At 42.9% G+C, this 26786-nt stretch overlaps 1 protein-coding gene and 1 long non-coding RNA gene across 2 annotated transcripts in view; one reads left to right on the forward strand and one right to left on the reverse strand.

Moving 5' to 3' along the window:
• LOC143270737 (uncharacterized) overlaps positions 1-26786 on the forward strand; it is a 60765-nt gene that overhangs the window by 11080 nt on the left and 22899 nt on the right. The window lies entirely within an intron of this gene.
• LOC102926813 (tumor rejection antigen P815A-like) lies at positions 735-4737 on the reverse strand. The gene is given in 3 exon segments (XM_006997825.4): positions 735-929; positions 932-972; positions 4353-4737. Coding segments are annotated over 3 exon segments (621 nt in total).

A 26786-nucleotide genomic window follows, 5' to 3' on the forward strand; every position in this document is an offset into this window, starting at 1 on the left:
GTGTGATTTCACTTGAAACACTTAACTTTTTCCAACTTTCATCAGCACAAGAAGCAACAAGAGTGTATGGATCAGTCATACAGTTTAAGATAGGATAGAGCTCATGAAGGTAGGGATGGCATTACGGAAGGTGCATGAGATGGAGGGCCACATTACATCCACAGTCAGGAAGCAGAAACCAGACAGAAAGTAGGATTGAGCAATTACACATCAAGGCCTGTCCCGCTGTGACTCACTTCCTTCACAATTCTTATACCAAGTGTACTAGCTATTTTTGTCATTGCTGTAATCAAATTACCTGACAAGAACATTTCTGTGGCCGCACAATGCAGGCAGAATATCTCTTCATGATCTTTTACTACCAAGTCTGACAAATTCTCATGTGTTCTAAGTCATCTCATAGTCTAAGGCCTTCCATCTAGAAACAACTCACTCCTCCTCAACAAATGAGTACACTGTGGATGTTAAACTATTCTAGTTTAATATTAAATAAATTTAAAATTTATTTAATTTAATATTTAGTAGTATGAAAAATTAACAACTGTTTTGTTTACCAAGAATGTTTTAAAACCATGAAGCTCTTAGTCACAGGGCTATGTTAGGAATGGTTAGTTAGAGAAGCCAGTACCTGCGTTCCTAATTAGTAAGTGTATTACCGCCAAAGTCTATATAAACCTGTTGTATTTTTATGTGCTATAAAACTTAGAAAGCTCAATTGTAAAACTATCATTATTCTACGGTGGGGAGCCCTCTGCAGAGTCCAGGCTCTTTTTTGACTCTCTAGCCAGCTCTCCAGTTTCATCATCTTCCTCCTCTTCTTCCCCTGCATCTTCTTCAGCAGCATTTTCATACTCCCATTCATTGGGTTTGTCAGATTTGGATGGGGCAGACACCATGAACTTAGGCTCACGGAAGAAATAAAACAGCGCGGACACTTAAATTCTTTCTTCCTTAATTGATGGTTATGAACACCTGGAGAATATAAACATGGGAGAAAAAAAGTATTTTAGCCTAAAATATCTTCATGGTGACAGTTTTTTCCTGTGTACATAGCTCATTATTCATAACCCATGGGACAGAAGGGTATCAAAATCTCCATTCTGTATTTGTTAATTTTTAGCATAATATCATCAACAAAATGCTAATTTGTCCTAAAAAACAAACCACTGGCCCATAGCTTTCAGATTCTACCATTACTCAGCCAGGTTGGGCAAGCTCTGAGTATGACCTGCATCTGGGAAAGATGTGCCAACAGAGAAATTACTTTTTGTAATTCTGTTAGGTTCCTAGCCTCCCAGATGGGACCTCCTTTGTTTGTTTGTTTGTTTGGGTTTGGTTTTGAGACAGGGTTTCTCTGTGTAGTTTTGGTGCCTGTTCTATAGACCAGGCTGGCCTTGAAACCACAGAGATCTGCGTACCTGTGCTTCCTGAGTGCTGGGATTAAAGGCATGGGCATGCTTGTGCTGCCACTACCACCTGGCTTTGGGACCTCCTTTTAAAAGCAAAAGGCCTAGGAACCAAAAGGAGGGTGGAAGGGGACTTAGAGAGGAGAGAGTCTGGGGGAGGTGGGAGGGGAAGAGAAGAGTGAAGGAGGGCGGGGGGGGGGGGGAGAGAAGTGGAGATGGGGGAGAGAGGGAAGGGAGGAAGGGGAAAGGTGGAGACTTAGAGAGGAAAGAGGCTGGGGGAGGTGGAAGGGGAAGAAGAGAGGGAAGGGAGGGGGAGAAGAGAGGGAGGGGGAGAAAAGAAGGGCAGATGGGGGAAGAGAGGGAAGGGAGGAAGCGGGTAGAGTGGGAAGGGGAATCCAGAGGAGAAAGGGTGTGTGGAGGGAGATAGGGGGTGAAGAAAGGTGAAGGAGAAATGGGAAGAGAGGGGACAGGGAATGGCGGAGCTAGGTGATGACTAGGACAGAGAGAACAGAAGGGACTTGGGTAACAGAAGGGAAGAGAGATCAGATATCGACCTGGGAGTCAGGGGCGGGAACAAGGGAGGAGAAGAGAGACAGACAAAGAGGCAGCAAGGAGGTGAGGGAAGCCAACAGGGGGAGGGAGCAAGAAGATAGCTGGAGGCATTGCAGGAAGCAGAGTGGGAAGAACAAAGAGGGGGAAGGGAGGGACAGGAAAGGGAAGTGGGGAAGGAGACAGGAAGGGGAATAAGCAGAGGAGAGGGGAGGAGATTGATGGACAGGGGGTGGAAAGGATGAAGGGGGAGATGCAAGAAGGGGGAGGGCAGGGGGAGAATAAAGAGGGAGGGAAGAGGTGAAGGAGAGCAGAAACAACGGGGAGAGGAGAGGAACAAAGAGGAGGAGAGGCAGGAAGTAGGAGCACAGATGGAGCAGGAAGCTGGGCATCAGGGGTGGGGAGAGGAGTGAAGAGAGGGAAGGGAGGAGAGGGATGAAGGACAGGAAAGGAGAAGGGAGGCAGAAAGAAAGTACAGATGTAAGAAAATGGAGATGTAAGGAGGAGAAAGAGGCAGCAAGGGGGCAGCGAGGGGGGAACAGGGAAGGGACTAGGAGAAAAGGGAAGGGTGGGAAGAAGGGCTGAAAGCCAGGGGGACAGGCGGGAGGTGGAGAGCAGGAAGGGAGAAGAGCGAAGATAGGAGAAGGATGGGAGGATGGGTGGACTAGAGTAGAAAGCCAGAGGGGGAGCAGAGGCAGGAAGGGAGCACAGGGTGGGGGGACAGGGAGAGTGAAGTGAGGGGGATTGATTGACAGGGGAGGTGGGGAAGACACTAGAGAGGAAAGAAAAGGCAGGGGGCAGGGATGGTGAGGAAATCAGAGCAGTAGGGGATTGAGGGGGATGGAGGAGCTGGAGGAGGGGCGAAAAGAAAGACTGAGGAGATGAAGAGGCAAGCAGGAAGTGGGGCAGGGAAGCCGAGGGGAGGGCAGGAAGGAGGGAAGAAGCAAAAGGTGGAAAGGTGTAAGGCAAGTAGGGGGAGCAGGGAAGGAGGGGAGCTGGGAGCAAGGGAAGCAGGAAACGGGAGGCAGGCAGGCAGGCAGGGAGAGGTAAGTCATAAAAAGGGGAACAGGGAGGAGGATGAGTGCTGGAGAGGAAAAGCCAAAGTGAGGGGGAATGTTAGCTGGGGGAAAAGGAACTAAAATGGGAGGAGGGAGGAGGAGAGAACAGGGAGGGGGATGGGAGACAGGAGAAGAAAGGCAGGAAAAGAGGAACAGGGAGAGGGATAGGAGCAAAAAGGGGAGCAGGGAGCGGGATGGGAGCATGGAGAGGAAAGATGCAAAAAGGGGAGCAGGGAGGGAGAGAGGAGCAGGAAGAAGAGTGTAGCAAAAGGGGAGTCAGGAGGGGTAGGGGAGCAGGACAGGAAAGGCTAGAAAACCAGAGCATGGACCAGGAAGGGATCTGAAGAGGAAAAGTGCAAAAAGGGAGCAGGGAGGGGGATGGAGCCGGAAGGAGGAAGGAGCCAGGAGAAGAAAGGCGCCAAAAGGGAGTAGGGAGGGGGATGGGAGCAGGGAGAAAGGTGCGGAAAAGGGGAGCAGGAAGGGGAATGGAGCAGGGAGAGGAAATACACAATAAAGGGAGCAGGGTACGGATGGAGCAGGGAGAAGAAAGGTGCGGAAAAGAGGAACTGGGAGGGGAATGGAGCCAGGAGGGGAATGGAGCCGGAAGGGGGATAGAACTGAGAGGTGTATGGAGCCAGGATGGGGAAGGAACCAGAAGAAAGGTGCCAAAAGGGAGCAGGGTGGGGATGGAGCAGGAAGAAAGGCGTAGAAAAGGGGAGCCGGGAGGGGGATGGAGCCGGAAGGGGGATGGAACCAGGAGAAGAAAGGCACCAAAAGGGAGTAGGGAAGGGGATGGGAGCAGGGAGAAAGGCATAGAAAAGTGGAGCAGCGAGGGGGATGGAGGGGGGTGTGTGGAGCCAAAAGGGAGTAGGGAGGGGGATGGGAGCAGGGAGAGAAAAGGCACAAAAAAGGGGAGCAGGGGGTGGGAGAGGAAAGATGCAATAAAGGGAACATGGAGGGGGATGGAGCAGGGAGAAGGCGCCAAAAAAGAGCAGGGAGGGGGGTGGGAGCAAGAAGAAGAAAGGCATCAAAAGGCCCAGGGAGGGGGATGGGAGCAGGAAGTAGAAAGTTACAAAAAGGGGAGCCTGGACAGGAAGCAGAGCAGGGAGAGGAAAGGTGCAAAAATGAGAGGTGCAGGGGAGCAGGTTGAGGAGTGGGAAGAGGGGATGGTAGGAGAGGTGCTAAGGACAGGTCCGAGAGGAGAGTGGAGAGGAGGAGGGGATGAGAGACAGTAATGGCGTTGAGGAATGAGCCTAAATATTATGAGGTGGATTTTACTATGGATGTGGTTAAGAATACACCCAACCTGCATCTAGAGTAAGGACCATGGATCACTCACAGTTACAGGTCGCTAAGTCAGTGAGGCACAGAGCTCCTGCACCCTCTTCCATGAGCATCTCATTTTCTGCCCTGACCTCCTCTGCTTCCATCTGGTTCTTCAATTCTTCCTCATCCTCATCCTCCATGCCCTCATCCTTGATGTCCTCATCCTCCTCGTCAATCGGGAACATCTGCCTGCTCTGCTTGGATATCCAAGCCACATCTCCCCCATACTGCTTCTCATAAATGGCGTTTGTGATTAACTGGAATGCCAGAAAACCTGCTGTAGCAGCAATGAAGATCAGCCACTGCAGAGACATTAGAATTTCTTCCAGGAATCTATTTCCATCATCTTCACCATTTGAGCCACTATGGCCGCAGTCTGGCTTCTTGTTATCAGACATGGCACAAAAGGCACCAGCCAGAAGCTATTGTAAGTGAAGACAACTGTAGTGAGCCACAGGATGGCAGTTCACTTCTTAGACCCATACAGGGCAATGCTGATGACACATTGCATGCTGGGAGAGGTGGAGGTGGGGCCTCTCTCCTAGGAAGACCTTTATAGGCTGAGTCTGCACGGGGAGGGTGGAGTAAACCGGGACTTCTTTCTCATGTGGAAGGGTACAAAGCGGGAAACCAAAGGATGTGCTGGAGCTGTAGGTGGAACTTGCAAAGATTCCTACCCAAGGCTCCTGACCTTCCTGGAGAACGTTAAGCTCATTGGCTGAGAAATGAGACCCTGCAAAGCTTATGTACCCAATGACTGACCAGGATCTTCACCCTTCTCGTGTTTCTAGGGGCTTAGGGTTCTTTTCTTTCTCCCATGGCAATAGAACTTCTGTATATTGTTTCTATATGCCAGATTCTTTCGTATAGACGTGTCTCCCCAAGTCCTCTAAGAACAGCTTGTAGCAGGAAGGACACAGGCTTTTAACATGAGAAAACACGGCTATAGGTTACGTTACTGTTACTCACAATCCCCAAACTTCACACCGGAAAGGGAATGGCCATTTGGATGTGTTAACAGTATTAAAACTGCCCGTGGCCATTGCTCAGCAAAACTCATGGTGCTCAACACAGTCTGCCACTCCAGAGACACCAGAACAGCTGCAAGAAATTCGTGATCCAGTCTCGCCCTCCACCTCCACCATCTTCGCCACACAAGCCACATTGGGTGGAGTCGTGCTAGTAGGTGGACACAGCAAGAGACTCACAGGTGAGAAGATTGCAGGAGGCGTGAGGGGTGGTGGTGTTAATGTTGTGACATGGCACACGAGAGGCCTTGGTGGGTTTGGACCAAGATGCCCCAAAGCGAGTGAGGGATACCATGCATCAGACAGCGGTATGGCACAGTGAAAAGTTACACCGCAGATGCGCATCCATGTGGAAAGTTTTTATTATTAAAGGGAGAGAGAGGGAGAGGAGAAAGAGGGAGAGAGACAGCAAAGGGGAAGGGGTCCTTTCTTAAAGGGAACAGGATGATAGTTAGGATGCTGGGTAGGCCAGGGTATTATCTGCTTATGGGTCAGTATTCCAAGAAGTGGGTCTGAGTGCTAACAGGTGGCTAAAGTCCCTGTACATTATTAGTATGTTAGTAGTCTCCAGGGGACTCTTTTTTTTTTTTTTTTTTTTTTTTGGTTTTTTGAGACAGGGTTTCTCTATGTAGTTTTGGTGCCTGTCCTGGATCTCGCTCTGTAGACTAGGCTGGCCTTGAACTCACTGAGATCCACCTGGCTCTGCCTCCCGAGTACTGAGATTAAAGGTGTGCACCACCGCTGCCTGGTTCCAGGCAAATCTAACAGAAGGGCTTGTCATCTTTGCAGTGTGAATGCATGTTATTGACATTGGTTGGATGGGTCTCCATTCAAAGGTTCTAATTTCAAATAAGAGCACCAAAAAAAAAAAAAAATTGGCCAAATTTGTAATTATGGACTATTTTGTTCCCAGGACACAAATGACCTTAGATTTAAGGGTGTGCATTTACATTGTGGGAGTCAGATTGTTCTGCCCAGATTAGGACCCCCAAAGAGACCACTGGAGACTGAGGATGTCCAGAATGCAACAGCAAGGTTTACTTTTTGGCGCAGTACAAGCTAGCAGGGAACCCTGTCCACACTGCGGCGCAGCGAGGCAGGGAGGAGAGTTTCTCTTACTTGGGGAGGTTAGCTTTTGAAGGCAAAACCCACAAAATTCTTCATGGAGGAGGGGGTTAGTACGGGTCCATCCTTGATTGGTCCAGTTTTCCCAAACCTGGACTTTATCTTATTATAGTTTGTCTGTTTGCTCTGTCAGGAGTTTTATGGCCCATCTCCAAAGTCTGGTCATGTTATCTTGGGTGAGGGGGCATCTCGTGGTTAGTCACCACCAGACGTCCTGACTTTGTACCTTTAAAACTTCTGACTTCACCCTGTCTGAGAATGGGGAACTGACTCAGTTCTGGTTATTTTAAGATATTCCTTCCCTCAGTTCTCCGGGCCTTAGGGGGAACTGGGTTGGGGGTCTCTCGAGATGACAGGTGGCTATTCTTTCTTTAAAAAAAGGTATTCTCAGCCGGGCGGTGGTGGCGCACGCCTTTAATCCCAGCACTTGGGAGGCAGAGGCAGGCGGATCTCTGTGAGTTCGAGGCCAGCCTGGTCTACAAAGCGAGTTCCAGGAAAGGCGCAAAACTACACAGAGAAACCCTGTCTCAAAAAAAAACCAAAAAAAAAAGGTATTCTCACCTTACACAAATGCATAAAAGCTATGAATTAATGAGATACTATGTTTAGTATAGTAGACTTATACATGTTTTCTCTCAAACACATTGTCTGGATTTTAAGTGTGTATGTGTGTTTGTGTGTCCAGACTTCACCATTAGTTGGAGGTGCCTGGCATCTCCAGGGGAAAAAGGTCTCTGTTCTCTGTATTGCATGAATCCTAAGTGGTCTTATGATAAAAACCCATAGCCAGATATTGGGGTAAATGCTGAAAGATTGGAGAGACAAAGGAACAAGCCACAGCCACCTCTCACCTTGCCAACTCCACGAATGCTCTGATTAAATGCTTCTGAGTCCTCAGCCAAAAGGGCTTGAGTTCCCTGTCTCCTCATGCCTCATATGCCTTTCTCTGCCCAGCAATATTACTTCTTGTCTCAACTTTCCTAGTGCTGGGATTAATGGCGTGTGTGCTTCCTAAATACTGGTAGCAAAGACATGAGATCTCAAGTGCTGGGATTAAAGGTGTGTTTTACCACTGCCTGACTCTGTTTCTTTTAGACTGGATTAATCTCTTGTGTCTAGGATGGCCTTGAACGCACAGAGATCCAGACAGATCTCTGCCTCCCAAGTGCTAGGATTAAAGGTGTGTGCCACCACTACTTAAACACTATGGCTAATTCTGTGCCTAGTCTGTCCTCTGACTTTCAGGCAAGTTTTATTAGAGTATAACAAATTATCACCACACTCTGATGCCAAGGTATCCCTGGAATATTGTCTAGCACACAATCTCTGAGAAACCTTAGCTGAGTGGCCTCATACTCACTAAATAGCAAAAGATAGTCTCAAATTCCTGATCCTCCTGCCTTCACTTCCCAAGTGTTGGGATTACAGACATGCATGCCTTGAAAAGCTGGAATTGTTGACTTTTTAAATGTATAAATGCATTTATTATTTTATCATAAGTGAGAGAACATTTAAAAATAGATTTTATAAAAGCAGAAAAAGTATATCTTTACATTTTGCTCCAAATATAATATCATTTGTTTGCATAATCATTATTGAGTTGTTTACTTTTTAAATGTGGTTACTTACAGTTATTGATTTCCTCCTGAATGCCACAAATGGGGATAAGTTGTACTTTTTTTGTTCCTTCTAATGCATTCTAAAATTTGATTTTTAATTGCATCTTTTACCCACAGTTGATTAATTTTTGCATGTTTGTGTCTAAAGCTAAGGAATAAATCTGGCATTAGGGGTGGGCCAGAAGCATGGATCTGTCTAAACTGACACCTGGGATTTGTAGACAAATTGTTAAATGGCTTATTAATAAAAAAAAACCCATCACCAGATATTGGTGTTAAAACCTGAGAGATTAGAGGAAAATAATAGGAAAAGCCACAGCTAATCTCACCTCACCAATCCCACAGTGTAGCTGAAGTTTTCCTATGTCCCAGCCTGCCGGTGGTCAGGACAAATCTCTCCCACCCACCCACCAGTTCCGCTCGGGCCCATAGCCACTCAGACCCAAGTAAACACATAGAGACTTATATTACTTATAAACTGCATGGCTGTGTCAGGCTTTTTGTTACCTAGTTCTTATATCTTAAATTAACCCATTTCTATTAATCTATAAGTTGCCACATGGCTTGTGGCTTACCGGTACTTTACATTTTAATTCTCACGGTGGCAGCGTCTCCTGACTCAGCCTTTCACATCCTAGAATTCTCTGTTCTCTTATCCCTCCTATACTATACGTGTTTTATTTATCAATCAATCAGAGCAACACATTTATAGCATACAGAAAGACATCCCCAGCACTGCAGCTTCCCAAAAAACCTACCTCCTATATACCCACCTATATGCCTTTCTGTTCTGCTATATTGTTTGCTCTCTCCACCCAGCTACATTGCTTCCTCTTCCTGCCCAGCTCTGTCACTTCCTGTCTGTCTGTACAGATCTCCATGGTTAACTAGTGTTGGAATTTAAGGTGTGTGTCACCACACCTGGCTCTGTTCCCAGTGTGGCCTTGAACTCTCAGAGGTCCAGACAGATCCCTGCCTCTTGAATGATAGGATTAAAGGTATGTGCTACCATTGCCTGACTTCAATGTTGAATATAGTGGCTGGCTTTTTCCTCTGATCCTCAGAGGGCCTATGTACTTTCTGCTGTGAAAAAGCCATGGTGAGGAGCAGCAGAGACTTTGGACCCCAGTGACCACAGCAGGTCTGTCACTGGGAGGCAGAGTCCCCTGAGGCCAGAGCCCAGCAAGGGATGCCTCTGGAGAGTGTGGGCAGCTGACAAGTGAGATTGCAGGGTGTTGTGGCAACTGTGCTAGAGACAAAGCCTCCAGAGAAAGACACCCTCAGGGTACAGACCAGGAGGGCCAGGGAATAGGTGCCTTTGAGTCTGTGTGTGCGTGCGTGTGTTGGGGACACAGAGGTAGGCCCAAGTACTGCGAGCTGCAGTGATTCAGGGAAGCCCTGTGGGCCCTGTGGAGGCCAGACAGCATCCCTAAAGGCGGAACCATGGCAGGATGGGGGTGGGGTGGGCGGGGATGACAACAACAACACACCAGTACACTGGGTGGGATGAGCCCTGGCCTGGGAGGTTTTGAAATCTACCCTACAATGAAATGTACAAGGTCTGAGTCCCTAGCAGCACCTTGTGGCAGCAGCGCTCTAGGCTGAATGGTGGAGACTCGCTGGAGACCAGCCTGAGCTCCCAGTGGCAGGGTGAAGCATAGGGCTACCCTGAGGGCAGCAATCGGCCATGCAAACTCTGGGACCATAGTGCTGCATACAGAGCCACTGACAGGACAGGTAATGGGACCCGAGGAAGCCACAGCTTGTAGTGGCTGTGTGGTAGTTTGAACCCTTATGACACGAGGCTGTTGAGAGCTTTGGGGCTTCTGGACACAGGGTCTCTGGGCTGGTGGTCCATAGATGAGAGACAGACCTGGACCGTAAATAAAGCAGACCAGGAGCCATCAGCTAACGTCACACAGCTTCTGTTTCCTGGCAGTGGACAAAGTTATGGCTCCTTTAAGAGACAGCTTCCTGGTTCAGCTGGCTGCAAGAAAAACTTTTTTGAGAGGACTCTGCATCTGCTCCCTGGAGCAAATTTCCTAGGATAAGACTGGAAAGCAAGTTGTAGCTGAGAGGGAGGTTTCAGAGACTCTTATTTGAACTGAGTTGTATTTAAAGGAATTGCCAAAGTTTTTGGTTATGGGTCTTCATATTTGGAGTTTTGCTTCAGACTTATTATGACTTTGGACAGCTATACAAGGACTTTCAGGGCAGCTGGTGAGCCAGGCTCTGATCAGAAAGCTTTTAGTGGAACTTTAAGACTGGTCTCAGAAAGCTTTCAGTGGAACATTAAGACTGCTATCAGAACTGACTTTTTGAATTTTTCAGACTGCAGAAATGGGACAAATTTGAATTCACTTATGCATATAGACTTTATTAACTGATGACTTATGAATTGTTTTGTGTATGCATATTTGTTTTGTTAACTGTAGTGACTCACAAACTTTGTGTGGAAATGAAGCTGTTTTGTAGAACTGTTTGTGTAGAAATGAAAATATTTTGTGTAGAAATGGAGAAATTTGTTTTTTTCTGCCCAGGCTCAAAATAAAGCTTAAAAAAAATTATAAAAAAAGGGTGAGTTAATATTCCTCAGACTCTTTAACATTTTAAATGTTGGAGCCCACCTAGGTTTCCTAGTGGCTTTGCCCAGTAGGACTGCATAAGAGGATAATTGGACCATGGGCCTGACTACCAGGTGCTTGGAAGGGCCCACACTTGGCTTTATCTAGCAAGGGGGAGGTCTTTGCCCCTCCCCTTGGCATTGTTATAAAAAGCCCTAGCTTTTTATAGTTTTTATAGTTTTTATAGTTCTAGCTGGTGGATTTTGACCCAGACCCTCCCAGGCTATTCTGTGTTTCCTTTCATCATCTATGTATCTCTTTCTATCTAAATACTCCTCACTTCTCCCTACATAAAAGTGGGGCATGGTCCACCACATTTAAAAAAATATTTCCTTGCCCCTTGTGGATTAATGTTAACTTGTATTAATGTACCCTATGTTCTGTTAGCAAGAAATGCAAAAAGTTCCATTAAGAAGTTGCTTTTGTTTGCTAAAGTTTAGAAAGTGTAACTAGTCCTATTGAGAGTTTGTTTTTGGATGTGTTGGTGAGAATTGTAATTGTGTATCATAATCTTTACATTAGAATTATGATGTTAATCTGTTAATGTTAATGGTGATGCTAAGGAGTCTTTTAGATTTGATGTGGTTGCATCACGAGTTTACTGATTTATTTGATGCAGTTGTATCAGGAGTTTATTGATTTACAAAAGGGCTTGGTGCAGCTAAGACTGCTGTAGTCATCTTAGACCCATTCAAAAAGTCCATTCCATCTTGATCATCCTCTATTCCTTTATTAGGAGGTACAGCCATAAGGAGCAGGTGTATTGCTGTAATGATTCCAGCTATTTTCAAGCTCTTAGTGGGAAAGCTGATTCAGAGCTGCATCAAGTTAAGCTCTGTACCCTCACTTAAAAGATTTATATTATTCAGAAGGAGGAATTTGTGGGAGCCCAAATTACTCAGGGTCAGAGAATCTGAGCTTGCTTTACCCAGCAGGGCTATATAAGGGGATGATTTGACCATGGGCATGGTTACCAGGTGTTTGGGTCTACACTTGGCTGTGTGTTGTGCTTTGATCTAGCAAGGGGGAGGTCTTTTGCCTCTCCCCTCAGCTTATTATAAAAAGCCCTTTTGAATAAACGAAGTGACTGTTGGGTATTGACCCAGGCCCTCCCAAAGTTATCCTGTGTCTCTGTCTTTCTTCTTGTTGTCTAGGTCTAACTTTCTGATATTTTCTTATCCTTCTCTACCTAAGAACCCTTTGAAAGGTGGGAGCAGGTCAAAGCTAGACTCCCTTACCATCCCACCATATTGACATGTCTGTCTATCTTCTAGGTGTCCATTATTTCTTTTCCTTCTCCCATGTGCCTTATTAAAAATCTGGAGTACAATACTTTTTATGGTGGGGAAATACTTTCTTAATTTTTTTTTAAAGATTTTTTTAATTTATTATGTATACAGTGTTCTGTCTGCACATATCCCTGCAGGCCAGAAGAGGGCACCAGATCTCATTACAGATGGTTGTGAGCCACCATGTGGTTGCTGGGAATTGAACTCAGGACCTTTGGAAGAGCAAGCAGTGCTCTTAAGCTCTGAGCCATCTCTCCAGCCCTTATAATGATACCTTTTTTTTTTTTTTTTTTTTTTTGGTTTTTCGAGACAGAGCTTCTCTGTGTAGTTTTGGTGCCTTTCCTGGAACTCACTCTGTAGCCCAGGCTGGCCTCGAACTCACAGAGATCCACCTGGCTCTGCCTCCCGAGTGCTGGGATTAAAGGTGTGCGCCACCACTGCCTGGCCTAAAGAAATCTTTTTTTTCCCACACTTTTTCCCAGAGCTGAGGACCGAACCCAGGGCCTTGCGCTTGCTAGGCAAGTGCTCTACCACTGAGCTAAATCCCCAACCCCCTTAATTTTTGAAATTAAAATATAATTACACCACTTGCCTCTTACTTCCTCCAGCCATCCCCCTGTAATACCACCACCCCTCCCTTGCACTTTATCAGGTTGGTGGTCTCTATTTCTTTAAGTGAAACTACATCATGGGATTTGGAGTACAGTTTTGGTTAGAAGTGGCAGGAAGAGCCATCATATTCGGAATTTAGAGGAAATTTTTCGGTTTTTTCGTACTGAAATGTTGTGAAGATGCAGTAGATTCTTTTTAGCAGTTATCTCTCTTCACTACTTAGTCTGCTGAGTGGGTTCACTTTGAAAAGTGCTTTGTTTTGGTTTATATTATTTTAATTTTTTGAGATCATTATGTGATTTTTTTGTGTACATGTGTTCATTGTGAACAGATATTCATGTGGAGGTGTGCATGCACGCATTATACATGTGTGGAAGACAGCCTCACAACTTTAAGTGTCCCTCCACAGAAACCATCAACCTTTTCTCCCACCCAGGGTCTCTAACTGGCCTGGACCTTGTAAAGCTGGCTAGGGTGTGTGACCCATGTGGCTCAGGGATCTATTTATCTGACTACCTCTCAGTGGTAGTACAAGCATGTTCCACCATGCCTAAATTTTTTAAGATCTATCTTAAGGATTTAACTTCAAACTTTATGCTTGTAAGGCAAGAATACTATTGACTAAGCCATCTCACCATCCTTCATTATGAAGATTTTCTTTATTCATGAATATCATGCACTGTGTTTAAGTGTTCATGTGTTTGTCAGGTTGTGCCCCACAATAAACAACCAGGGTATAAAAGAGGAGTGCATGAATCAGACTTTGGTTTCTGGGAGTAGAAACATCCACATATTTCTAACATTTCAGTGTTTTTATACAGCAAATGTAGTGTGAGTGTGTTCAAAAGATCCAGCCCTTTGTGATATGCTGACTTTGCCAGAAAAACAGATGTGTTTGGCATGCATCTCAGTCACTGAGTCTGAATATACCCCATTCTATCTGGAAGGCATACTGACTTGTAATGTCAGAAATACTGAAGACCAAATGTATGTTTGAGAGCCCTGGATAAATACCCCTACTCAGAAGAAAATGATACATACCAAGACAACAGTGGAATAAAATATAAGGACAAGGGCATAAGCCCAGTGTAGGTTATGAGAACTCTGTTTCACTAGGCATGGAAATGTTCCAGTCACAAAGCTCATTTCTGTGCTGCTAAGTGTCACCCTATAGATGAGTGTGAGTATTGTTACAATTTTATATTGACAGATTTTCACATGATCATAATTGTTGCATTCCTTGAATAAAAGCCTCTCTCCCTCCCTCTCTCTCTCTCTCTCTCTCTCTCTCTCTCTCTCTCTCTCTCTCTCTCACACACACACACACACACACACACACCACACTGTCTCTGTGTGTGTGTGTGTGTGTGTGTGTGTGTGTGTGTGTGTGTGTGCCCGCGCGCACTGGAGGCCAAAAGTATACCTCTGATGATATTCCTCGGGAGCCATATACCTTGTTTTTTGAGATATGGTATCTCACTGGCCTGAATTCCCCAGTGCATTAACTATAAGGTCCTCTGCTAGAGCAGTACAGGTTTGTCACCACAGAGTAGTCCCTCCAGGCCTGAAATTCTACTTTTCTTGTTATAGTGTGTAATCATCCTTAGTGTTCAGATAACTTTGGGTAATGTTTTCCTCTTGACTTTAGTGTTTGTATTTACAATGAATTTCCATTTGCATTTCTTTTCATGCTGTATTTTTTCTGTGTTTGTTATCCATATAATGGATTATGCATTGGGAAGCATTTTTCCTTACCTACTTTTGGGAGGTTTTATTTTAAAGATGTTATTATTATACTGTAGAGATAATCAGTCAAGCCATCTGGGTTGCACTTTATGAGTTTTTTGTTTGTTCGTTTGTTTGTAATTCAGTATCTTGTTAGGTTTCTCGTGACTTGAGTTGGTCTGGCACATTTTGTCTTCCCAGGATTAGTTTGTATATTTTATGGGTTATATAATTTGTCCACATACAGTTGGTCAAAGTATTGCAATTTATTCACTTCAAATTATTATTTTTTTTAAATACAAAGCCTTTTTTTTTAAAGATTTATTTATTATGTATACAGTATTCTGCCTGCATGTGTCCCTGAAGGCCAGAAGAGGGCACCAGACCTCATTACGGGTGGTTGTGAGCCACCATGTGGTTGCTGGGAAATGAACTCTGGCCCTTTGGAAGAACAGTTGGTGCTCTTAACCACCTAGCCATCTCTCCAGCCCTCATTTCAAATTTTTGTTTAATCAATTAATGTTTTTGATGCTGCTGACCAAACCCAGTGCCTCAGGATGGCTAAACAAGCACCCTTACAACAAGATCCTAGCTCTCATAATAGTGACTTTGGCTGATTCATGAAGGCAGAGTCTCCATGACCTAATGACCTCTTAGTAGGTCTCATCTCCCAACACTCTTACATTGAGGATGATGTTCATAGTACATGAAATTGGGAGAATATAGTTAAATGATATTTCTTTGTCAGTCTACTTAGAGGTTTGTAACTACTTTTGTCATCTATATATTTTTTCTATTTTTAACTTTTATATGTAATTTTATATGAAATATTTTTATATAAAATATAATTATATCACTTTACTTTTTGCTTTCCTCACTCTGGCCCCTCCTACATCCCCTACAATTCCTTATGTGTCCCTCCTTCATTCTCAAATTGATAATTATTTGATTTTTATTTGATTATTATTGTTACATATACATATACGTATGTATATGATGGAGAGATATCTAAATACAGCCTGTTTGTTTTTGTTGTGTGTATATGGTTTCATTGTTGACCACTTTGTATTGGAGAACCAACTAGAAGGCTCATTCCTGGACTAATTTTCTCTCTCTGTAGTTGTTAGTTGCCTGTAGTTCTTTTTCTTGGGCTGGGGCCCCATAAGATTTCCCCCTTTTTGTGTTAATGTGTCTGCTGATATTGCCAATGTGCCAATCTGGTTGATGAAGCCAGCCATCTCTAGAGGAGACTGTCACAGAAAACTTCCTGGTGTTTTGGTTCTTAACAATATACTCCCTCGTTTATAATATTCCCTGAGCCATAGATGTAGGAACTGTGCTGTAGATGTATCCATTGGAACTGGGTATTTCACAATCTGTTGTTTGAATTTTGACCAGCTGTGGTTTTCTGTTATGGTCTTTGATCAATTGCTGCAGTGTTGATCTTCTTTGATGAGGTGCGAGAGTTATACTTACCTTTGGGTACAAGGGCAATATTTAGAATGCTGTTTTGGAATTAATGCTGCTTTAGCAAACCGGTAGTAGTTGATTCTCCTAAGGTAAATGATCTAGCCCCAGGCAACTGGGTGAGTGTCCACTAATTTTTGAGGCAGCTTCTCTCTCTGCGACTTGGGGTCCTTGTTTTGGCTAGGCTGCCATGTCATTGAGCCCCATGAATTAACCTGTCTCCAACTCGTGGCACTTAGATTAAAAGTGTGTATCACCATGCCTGGTATTTACATGGGTACTGTGGATTGAACTAGGGTCCTCATGCATGCTTGTTTAGCATTTTCTTACCTGAGTTCCTTAGCCTCAACACTTGCTATTGATCTGTTTTTTATGAAAGCCATTTTTCTGTGTATGGGGTATTTCATTTTTTATCACCAGCCATTATTTTATGCACCATGGTTATAACAGTTGCCTTAAACCCTTTTCTTGCTAATTCTAGCACTGTGCCATCTCTTAATATATTTTTATTTTATAAACTTTATTATAAAAATCCTTGCAAATAAATAAAATAAAGCACAACAAATTCTATAAAATTCAATGAACTTCTATACAGTTAGAATAGGAATTTGGAACAGAAGCTGTGGAGCTTTGTATGAAATTTTATACTTTCAGTATTGAATATAACTTTTGCACTTATCCACCACCAAGACCCCCAAAAAAATTCATGACAGAGTTATAACTAGAAAAACATTTAGGTTTGTCTTTTCTTTCATAACTTGTATCCATTACCTGTATTCAGTCCTTCCTCACCCACTTATAGTTATCATTTTTATTCTCTTTTATTCATGTTATGCTGTATCCAAATGTTCTTTTGTTTACAAAGATGCATATATTATTGTCTAGATTATTTTTCTTAATAAATGCATAATACTCTTATATATAATTTAATTGTGCATTCATCTGTTGACGAACAACTAGAGTGATTCTAATTCTTTTCTATAGTAAATAAAGCATCAATAAACATGGGGGTGCAAATATCTCTATGGTAGGATAAGGAATTATTTGTCTATAGTTTTACCTTAAATTTTTGAGACATCTCCAAATAGATTTCCACAATGGCTATATTATTTGTTCTCCTACCAACAGTGAATAAGGTTTCCTTTCAGTTCACATCCTCTCCAACATTTGGTTTTAGATTTTTTGATGATAGCCATTCTGACTGGGGTAGAGTAGTACCTGAAAGTAATATTAATTTGTACTTCCGTGGTGGCTCAGGATATTAAACACTTTAAAAAGTATCTATTGGAGAGGTCCATGTCTGTGTCTATGGTCCTACTGCGGCCAGGGTCTATGTTGATGTTTGTGGCCCGTGATACCACCAACAGCCATGTGGAAGCCATGGTAAGTGTTGGCAGCCTGAAGCTGTGCTGATATCTGTGGGCTGTGCTGCTGCCAGGAGCCATATTGATGTGATTGGCCTGTGCTGCCATCTGAGGCCATGATGAATGACATGTCTGTGCTGCTGCCAAGGGCTGTGATGGGGTCTGTGGCTCATGTAGTGGCAGAGGGCTGTGTTGATATCCGTGGTCTGTACTGCTACCAGAGACCATGCTGAGGTCTGTGGCATACCCTGGTGCCAGAGACCATGTGGATGTTTGTGGTCTGTGTTGTCACCTGAAACCATGTGTATGTCCATGCTCATGCTCCCGTTGACTGCAAAGGGCTAGGAAGCTACTTTTGCCATGATATTGGCAACTGCAGATTCACAGTTGAAAAGGAGGACATAGAAAGCTTCTGTGACAACCCCTACCGCCCACAAAAGATAAAAGTAGCAGCCTAGACAGGTAGCCATCAATGATAACTCTTAAAAATTATGATAAGGATGCTGAAGTGTAACTCTCCACAATTTATGGCTTCTGGCAGGGGTATGGTAGGGAAGGACTCAGTTTTCTTTAAGGGGCTAGCCACCAAGAGTTTGACCATGCTCCAGGGAATATATGAGCAACACAAATTGGACTTGGTTTTTTCTTCTTCTTTTGGTGAGGAGGTCCCAAGGGTGGAGGGGCAGACCTGCAAAGACTGGGAAGTGAATGTGTTCAGGGTTCATGATGTGAAATTCCCAAATAATCAATAAAAAATATTATGGAAAAAATAGCTATTGGCCACTTGCATTTTTTTTTAATGCAAGTGTAGTGGTAAAGATTTTCTCCCATGTTTGGACTGTCAGCTTGACTGATTGTCCCCTTTGCTGTACAGTAACTTTGTTTATGTTTATATGTAGCCTTATATATTGATTCTTGGGGTTAGTTCCTTGGTATTCTATTTTTAAAGTTCTTGCCTACCCCAATATCTTGAAGTGTATTCCCTGTGTATTCTTCTAAATGTTTCAGTATTTCAGGCTTTAAAATAAGATCTCTCTTGTGGGAGCCCACAAAGGTTTCCTAATGAGATCTGTGCTTGATTTATACAGCAGGGCTGCATTAGGTGATGGCTTGACCATGTGTGTGGTCACCAGGTGTTTGGAATGTTCTGCACATGGCTGTGTAGGGGGAGGTGTTTTGCTCCACTCCTTGGCATTCCTTTAAAAGCCTTAAAAGAGACAGAAGGGGCTGGTGGGTTTTGACCAAGGCCCTCCTGGGGCTATCCTGTGTTTCTGTCTTTCCTCTCATTGTCAAGTATCTCTCTCTTTCTAAACATTTCCCACATCTCCCTACTCAAGAGTACACTGGGTGAAAAAGTGAGAGCTTACCCCCCACAGATGGCACCAGAAACAGGGACCAGGGACTTGGTGAAAGCTGGGGGGAAAGCCCTGGGAGAAGCAGTTGGACTGATCTGGTTTTGTAGTGCAGGTGAAGGTGGGGATTTTTATTCTCGGGAGTGATAGTGAGGCAGTGAAATGCATGAAGTCAGAAAGTGAGGTCTCTGTCTGTCTGTCTGCCTCTCTTTCTCTCTCAAATTCTGTTTATAAAACTTAAGGAAAAATATAAGGTAGAATAGGAATAGAGTGTAGAAAAACTTAGAATAATAAGAAAGAAATATTAAGTAGAATGCAGGAATATAGCATAAGGAAAAATTTAGAATAAAATAAGCAACAAGACAGAGAAACTGGTGGCTGGAGAGAGGGCTCAGAGGTTAAGAGCATTGGCAGCTCTTCCAGAGGTTCTGAGTTCAATTCCCAGCAACCACATGGTGGCTCACAACCATCTGTAATGAAATCTGGTACCCTTTTCTGGCATGCAGGTGTATATGCAGGCAGGACAATGTATGCATAATAAATTTTAAAAAAAAGACAGAGCAACTATGTTCTTGACTTCCAACGTTGGGACTGTGAGTGAAAAATCCTGGGGGGCGGGGAAATCTATCAAAGGGGAGAAAAAGATTCCTGTGGGAAGCTTTTGGCCTGTAGACAGTTTAATTGTGGCAGGGGAAAGAATTTTCCCTGAGGTGGATGTGAGAGAGACAAAACTCTCCACTCCACCAGCAGTGCCTGAGAACCCTTGTACAACACTGTACCATCAGAATTAGTTTCTGTTTGACCATGAAGTCAAAAGTTTAGATAAAAGAAGTCTTAGGAAAACTTGGTGGTCTTTCTCTCTCAAAAAAATTAAAGCTTTCTTGGGAAAACTTAATCTCACTCTGAAAAACTAAAAGCCTTTAGGGTCTTTGCTTCTCAGAGATTTCTCTTTCTGTAAGGGAAAAAATTAGATTCACCTGGAGATAATAATCAGTATGGGAAAATCACTTGTTTTTTTTTATTTTTATTTATTTATTTATTTACTTTTTGATTTTTCGAGACAAGGTTTCTCTGTGTAGCTTTGCGCCTTTCCTGGAACTCACTTGGTAGCCCAGGCTGGCCTTGAACTCACAGAGATCCATCTGCCTCTGCCTCCCAAGTGCTGGGATTAAAGGCGTGCGCCGCTGCCTAGGGGGTTTGGGGGGGAGGGAAAGGAATCACTTGTAATGTAATCACCTCTTGGAAAATGGCAAGTCCTCTCTGCTATTCCCATCTCTCCAAGCCAGTATTAGAAGAACAGCAGTCAGAATCCCCTGATGCTAGACAGAGCTTAGCCATAGATGAGAGAGTTTAGGCAGAGAGCGGCAAGAGCTGAGCAAGGCAGCTCGTGTAAAGGAAGCAGTGAAGCCGAGCCTTGCCTGCAGCTGTGGCTGCAGTGTTAGGGATTCTGTCTGGGGGAGAACTTTTTAATTTTCTTTCACTGACCTGGTAAGGCAGAGGAGTGAGCAATCCTCAAGGGAATTTTGCTTCTAGCACCAAAATGCCTGTCTGAAGTGCATGCAGACAATCCTTAACTGCTTCAGGAACAGTGTTAGGTGAAAGAAAAACACCTATTAATGCCAGCTCAGGGAGAACAGAAATCTCATGATTTCCCATGGTAAAAAAAAAGCAAAAAAATGTTGACTCAAAAATCTCCCATTGCAAAAAGCAAAAGAAGTGTAAAAATAAACCCTGTAAAGGGAGCTGGAAACTTGCTCCCAAACCTGAAAGGCCTTATGGGAAATGTAGTTTGTAGTAGCGTGCCATTATAGAGAAAGACAGTCTGGGAAATGAAGTCTGAAACATAGTGATGATGTAGAGAAAGGCACTATGGGAATTGTAGTTTTTCAGCTCAAAATGGTGGTACAGCCCCAAAAACTGTTTTTTCAGCTGAAAATTTTGTTTCTTTCCTAAGCACTGCTGGAAAGCTTGGCTTTACCTCCCCCAAAACAAGCAACAGGTGATCAAAAGCTTGCTTCTAAGGAGACATTTAAAGTACTAATACTGGTTATCAACAAGTCACTTTGAAACCCTTAAAGCCAAGGAAAGTGATTCCTACCCTGGGAAATTGCTTTAGGCATGGGAAAAATTTACAGGCAAGTAAAAATAAAATCTTGGGTTGTGTTATGACATACTAGAGAAGACAAATTAGAATAATAAAAAGTTATGCAATGAAAGATTCAGAGAGACAAAGGAACAAGCCATAGCCACTTCTCACCTTGCCAACTCCATGAATTTTCAGACTGAAAGCTCTGAGTCCTTAGCCAAAAGGCTCTCTTGAGTTTCTGTCTCCTTCGGCCTTATATTTCTTTCTCTGCCCAGCCATAATCACTTCCTGTCTCAACCTTCCTAGTGCTGGGATTAAAGGTATGTGACTCCCAAGTTCTGGTTTTTAAAGGCACATGTCACCATTACCTAGCTCTCTTTCTTTTAGACTGGATAAATCTCTTGTAGTCTAGGGTAGCCTTGCACTCATAGAGATCCAGGCAGATCTCTGCCTCTGCCTCCTAAGTGCTAGGATTAAAGGTGTGTGCCACCACTGCCTGGCCTCTATTTTTAAATCTAGTGGCTAGATCTGTCCTCTGATCTTCAGGCAAGCTTTATTAGAGTACAACAAAATATCACCATAGGGATGGCTCATTGCAGCATCGTTCCAATGACCCCCGTGCTAACATGGGCCATGGACATCTGTAGCTAGAGTTTTCCTGCCTTGCCCACAGTCAGGACAAATCTTTGTCACCCGCCAGTCCCACAGCCGCTCAGACCCAACCAAGTAAACACAGACACTTATATTGCTTACAAACTGTATGGCCGTGGCAGGCTTCTTGTTAACTGTTCTTATAGCTTAAATTAATCCATTTCCATAAATCTATACCTTGCCACATGGCTGGTGGCTTACCGGTGTCTTCACATGCTGCTGGTCATGGCGGCAGCTGGCAGTGTCTCTCTGCCTCAGCCTTCCGCTTCCCAGAATTCTCCTCTCTCCCTGTTCCACCTACTTCCTGCCTGGCAACTGGCCAATCAGTGTTTTATTTATTGACCAATCAGAGCAATTTGACATACAGACCATCCCACAGCAGACATCATCACAGACCCCAGCTGCAGCAGGACCATGGACCCAGACATGGCCCTTGTCAGCAGCTCAGGTCTGGATGTCACCACTGCCCTGGTGGCAGCACAGGCCACCAAATCAATATGGCCACAGTGGAAGCATGGCCCTCAGGTACCTATGTGGTCTCCCGTACCAGGATATTTTCTTTTAGGTCACCAGCTAGCTCCTAAATTATGACACAGAGACTTCTTATTAGTTTTAAATGCTCGGCCTAGCTTAGGTGTGTTTCTGGATAGCTCTTTTAACTTTAATTAACCTGTTTTTCTGTATCTACTTTTTGTCTTGGGGTTTATTACCATTCTTACTTCTGTATAGCTTACTTTAACTGCTTCTCTATGTCTGGCTGGCAGCTGCCTGGCTTTTTGCCCCAGGTGTGCCCCTCATTCTCTCCTTCTCTCATTCCTCCTGTTCTTCTCTCTGAGCCTAGATTTCTCCTCATATTCTTTCTGCCTGATAGCCTCACTTATTCTTTCTCTGCCTAGCTATAGGCTGTCCATCTCTTTTGACACCAATCAGATGCCTTAGGCAGGCAAGATGCAACATCTCTTTACATTATTAAACACACATCCTTACGTCATTAAACAAATGCAGCATAAACAAAAGTAACACACCTTTACACAGTTAAAGTAATATTCTACAGCATAAATAATATATATATTTATATATTTGCCTAGCATAAACAATATATATATATACAGCATAAACAATATATATGTAATATATATTTGCCTAGCTAAAATAATATTCCACAACAGTCTCTGGTGGCTGGTCCCTGGGCTTATGCAGAGCCCTCAGTGGTAATAGGAGCCACAAACACCACCCCAGACCCCAGCAGCTGAAGGACCATGGACGCAGAAATGACCCTAGGCAGTGGCTCATGCCTGGATATCTCCATGGCTCCAGGTGGCAACACCAGCCACCCAGATCAGTATGGCCCCAGCAGTGGCATGACCCTCAGACAACAACATGGTCTCAGGTGGCTGACTATACCCCATCATCTGAATGACCCTTGGTGGTAACAGGAGCCATGGACATCAACTTAGACCCTGGCTGCTGTAGGCCCACAGACCTAGACATGGCCCTTGGCAGCAGCCCTGGCCTGAATGACACTATGTCCCCAGGTGACAAGGTAGGCCACTTAGATCAGCATGGCCCTGGTGGCTGCACAGCCCTCAGATACCCTCATGGCCCCAGGTGGTAGCCCAGACCACAGGTCCCTACATGGCCCCCAATGGCTATAGGAGCCACAGACAACATCATCTGCCCCCTCAGCTGCTTTGAGTTGTTAATGTGTTCATACATGGCTTTGGAAACATTACAGCCCCGGAGATAAGCTATCTGCAAAAGGCCATATATGTTGTATTTTGATTTATGAAAAATACCCAGAAAAAACAACTGTGCTTAGGTACGAAGCATATTACTACTAAACTGAGTCTGGGTCCAAGTCTATCAAATGGGATTGAAACTGGGGCACAAGAGACAATTTTGAGGTATCTGAACTGTTCTAAAATTGGGTAGAATGTGATGCTTGTGTGGGTATGTAGCTTTTTAATAAGAAAATTAATGACTTTTGCAATTAAAGTAAAATGTCATTCATTTTATTTCAACATATATGCTAAAATGATCTCTTATGAATGACAATTTTATGCAGCTATGGTGTTCTAAGAGTCAACAGGAGATCTTAAAGGAAAGAAAATACCATTCTCACATATTACCTAGATTGTATATCCTCATTAGAATCATATCCAAGTCTAAGCACTTACTGTATTCTGTTCTGTCTCATTTATGCATTCTTTAGTTTTAGCATTGTGAGTCATGTGGGTCAACTGGCTATGATACAGACTTATGATACATTTAAGTTGTGTTGAAAGAATATGTGAATCTTGCAGAAAAGATCATCTGTTGCTGTTGAGTATTTGCACTGGGTTTCGGGGGTTATATGGAATTTGGGATCCCTGTCAGTACATGTACATATTGTTTTGTAGTTCGAAATGGTCTTGAACAGAGGCAGAAACAGGTTTAGTTTGTATGAGAAAAATTCCAGAATGATTAATTATCCTTTTTATTTATTTAACATATCATACCCATACTCCCCTGTGTGTGTGAGTGTGTGTGTGTGTGTCTGTAGGTGCATGTGTATATGAGTGTTCATGTGTGTGTGAATACATTTGGAAGTCAGATTTCAACTTTGAGTATTATATTTGGCCATTCTGTACCCTACATTTTTGTAACAGAGTCTCTTGCTGAACTCAGGGCTTGTCAACTTGCTAATCTTGATAGCCAGCAAGCTCTCTAGTACTGAGATACAAATACTTGCCACTATGTCCATATTTTAATGTGGGTTCTGCATATCCAGAATCAGATCCCTATGTTTGTATAGCAATCACTTTTCCCTACTAAGTCACCTTCCTAGCCATGCTTAAAACTAAAACAAAACCCTAATGATTATTGTTTAAGGATTACTATTGTAATCTGTTTAATACTAATTTTTGTGTGCATGTGTTCAGTCTGAGTAATAATTTGTATGTCATAGTTTGCACTGAATGCTAATGTCAAAGTGGTTATTATCCTGATATTCTGATTTCATAATAACTGGGAAAAGCTACAGCATAGCTAATTCTATAGTGGTCCTATTGAAAGCCTACTATTGCTTTGACTATGTGTGTATGTGTGGGTATGTTGAAAGAGTTTATGTCTTAGTGAAGAATTGGTGTTGGCAACCTCCTTTACTTAGAGAAAGTGTTAGCTCCCCAGTCGCTGAGTCACCAGTTATTCACTCATTTCTCTTGTTTGTATGTGGACTGGCTGCTTTTGTGTGTCAACTTCATACAAGCTAGAGTCATCAGAGAGGAAGGAGCCTCAGTTTGAAGAAATGCCTCCTTGAGATCCATTGTTAAGGCATTTTCTAAACTAGTGATTGATAGAGGTGGCAGCCCATTATGGGTGGGGTCACCCCTCGGCTGGCGGTCCTAGGTTCTATAAAAAAGCAGACTAAACAAGACATGTGAGCAAGTCAGTAAGCAGCACCTCTCCATGGCCTCTGTATTTATCAGCTCCTGCCTCCAGGTTTCTGCCCTGTATGAGTTACTATCCTGACTTCCTTATATGATGAAGAGTGATATGGAAGTGTAAGCCAAATAAACCCTTTTCTCTCCAACTTGCTCTTTGGTCATGGTGTTTGGTTGCAGCAATAGAAACCCTAAGACAATGTACCCTAAAATAGCTAGCCATTTGTGAATGGAAAGCTATTTAGGCTGTGAAATTTTCAATTGAATTCAATTGATAGATGCAGAATAAAATTTGTAATTGAAATTAGAAAGAAAATTGAAGTTCTCTTATTTTCAGAAATCAGAGGTCAGTCTTATACTTTCATAAATTTTTATAATAGTTTTAGTTTTAATATCAAGTACTCAAATTCTCCTTCTAATTTGACTATTCCTTATTAGGAAAAAATGAATCATTTTCAGAGACATAAAATTTGTCTTTTACATAAAATATCTAAATAAATATCTATCAAAATTTTCTTTTAATATACAAGGAAGATCAGGTATTCATACTGTGTCAATAAGCTGCCAGAATTGCCAAAATAATTTTATTATTCAAGCCTATTGTGAATTGTCCTTTTATTATTAAAAAAGAATGTTTCTTTAGCTTTTAAAAATTTTAGGTGACTATATTTATACAAGTCATATCACAAGAAACTCCAAGATAAAAGCTTGAAGTATTTGTTGGTTGTCAGGCATAAAATAGTGAAAAACATTTTTCATAGGCCTTAGTGTTCATATGAATATTACTAAGCAACATGTTCTTATTTAGGGAGAATTCCATAGTTAGCATTTCTTTTTCCTTTAGACACAGGTTAACTAAACACCTGGGTGGAGAATAGCAAAATACGGCATCCAAATGAACACTTTTTATAAGCTATGTATATTGCATAAATTAAAACTATACTTTCTTCAGTTATTGTTTTTTTCAGTATAAGAGAAATGGTAAAGAATGGATCCTTATTTTTGCTAGAAATATGGATATGTAAAACTCATTATTTGGACATTTTTTGATAAAAATAAATTTAAAAACAATTAAATTATTGCCCCATGGATTTGGACAGATGAATAGTCGTATTGTAGTTTATGGAGAGATAAGGGGCTTAACTTAGAAAGCCTGAGCTGCTTAAGCCATGTCCTTTTCAATGAAGAGCCTGTCTTTATTATTGGCACTTGGCTGGTTCTTAGTAGATAACCTCTGAACTCTTCAAATATTCTGTCTGATAAGTTTATTTTTGTGTGTCTTAGCCCTTGAGCCATGCCAGTTTTGTTTGATTGGTTACATCTATTCTAACAATGGGACTTGATATGAGTGACAGTTTCTGTCCTGGATGGGGAAATATAATCTTAGAAATGTGCTACATGCCTCAGAAATGACCCATAGTAATAGTCATGGACTTCAAGACTCAGATGACTTTCCCTGGCTGTTATACATCATTTCCAGTAAAATTAGGTGTGTTCATGTTAGCTGGGATACTTGGAAGCTTGAGCCTATTTTCTCTTGCACTTATCTCCCTTCACATTTCCTCTTGATGATAATGATTTGTATTTGTTTACTATAATGATTCCTAACTTTGAGCGTACAAAAACTCCTATGAGAACTTTGGATAAATCACTGAGCCTAAGTGTAGCATTGTTGATACTAATCACGGATAAGAATTTGGATTTGTCAGAATGTCCCTAATGCATTACTATGAGATTGTGCCTTTTAGCTACAGCATGGAAGCCACATACACCTATGGAATTTCGACATGTCTCCCTAAACAAGACATGAACAATTCCAATACCAGTTGACATCCCAGAATAAATGGCAAGTCTCACAGGATCCCACCTCTAGATGAAGAAAAATGGGGCAATTAACAATTGCTGGGACAGGGAGAATTAGTGTTTCCCAGAGATTAGCCCCTGATTGCTTAACAATACCAAGTGGTCAGCCCTAGAAACATAAACATTCAGGCAATACTGAACAGATTCAACAAGTTGTATTAAATGTTTATGCATTTACTTGTACATGTAACAAGAATGGTTAAGAAAGAGGAGGTCATGA

The sequence above is a fragment of the Peromyscus maniculatus genome, chromosome X, assembly GCF_049852395.1.
Source record: "Peromyscus maniculatus bairdii isolate BWxNUB_F1_BW_parent chromosome X, HU_Pman_BW_mat_3.1, whole genome shotgun sequence".
Taxonomy (NCBI): domain Eukaryota; kingdom Metazoa; phylum Chordata; class Mammalia; order Rodentia; family Cricetidae; genus Peromyscus; species Peromyscus maniculatus.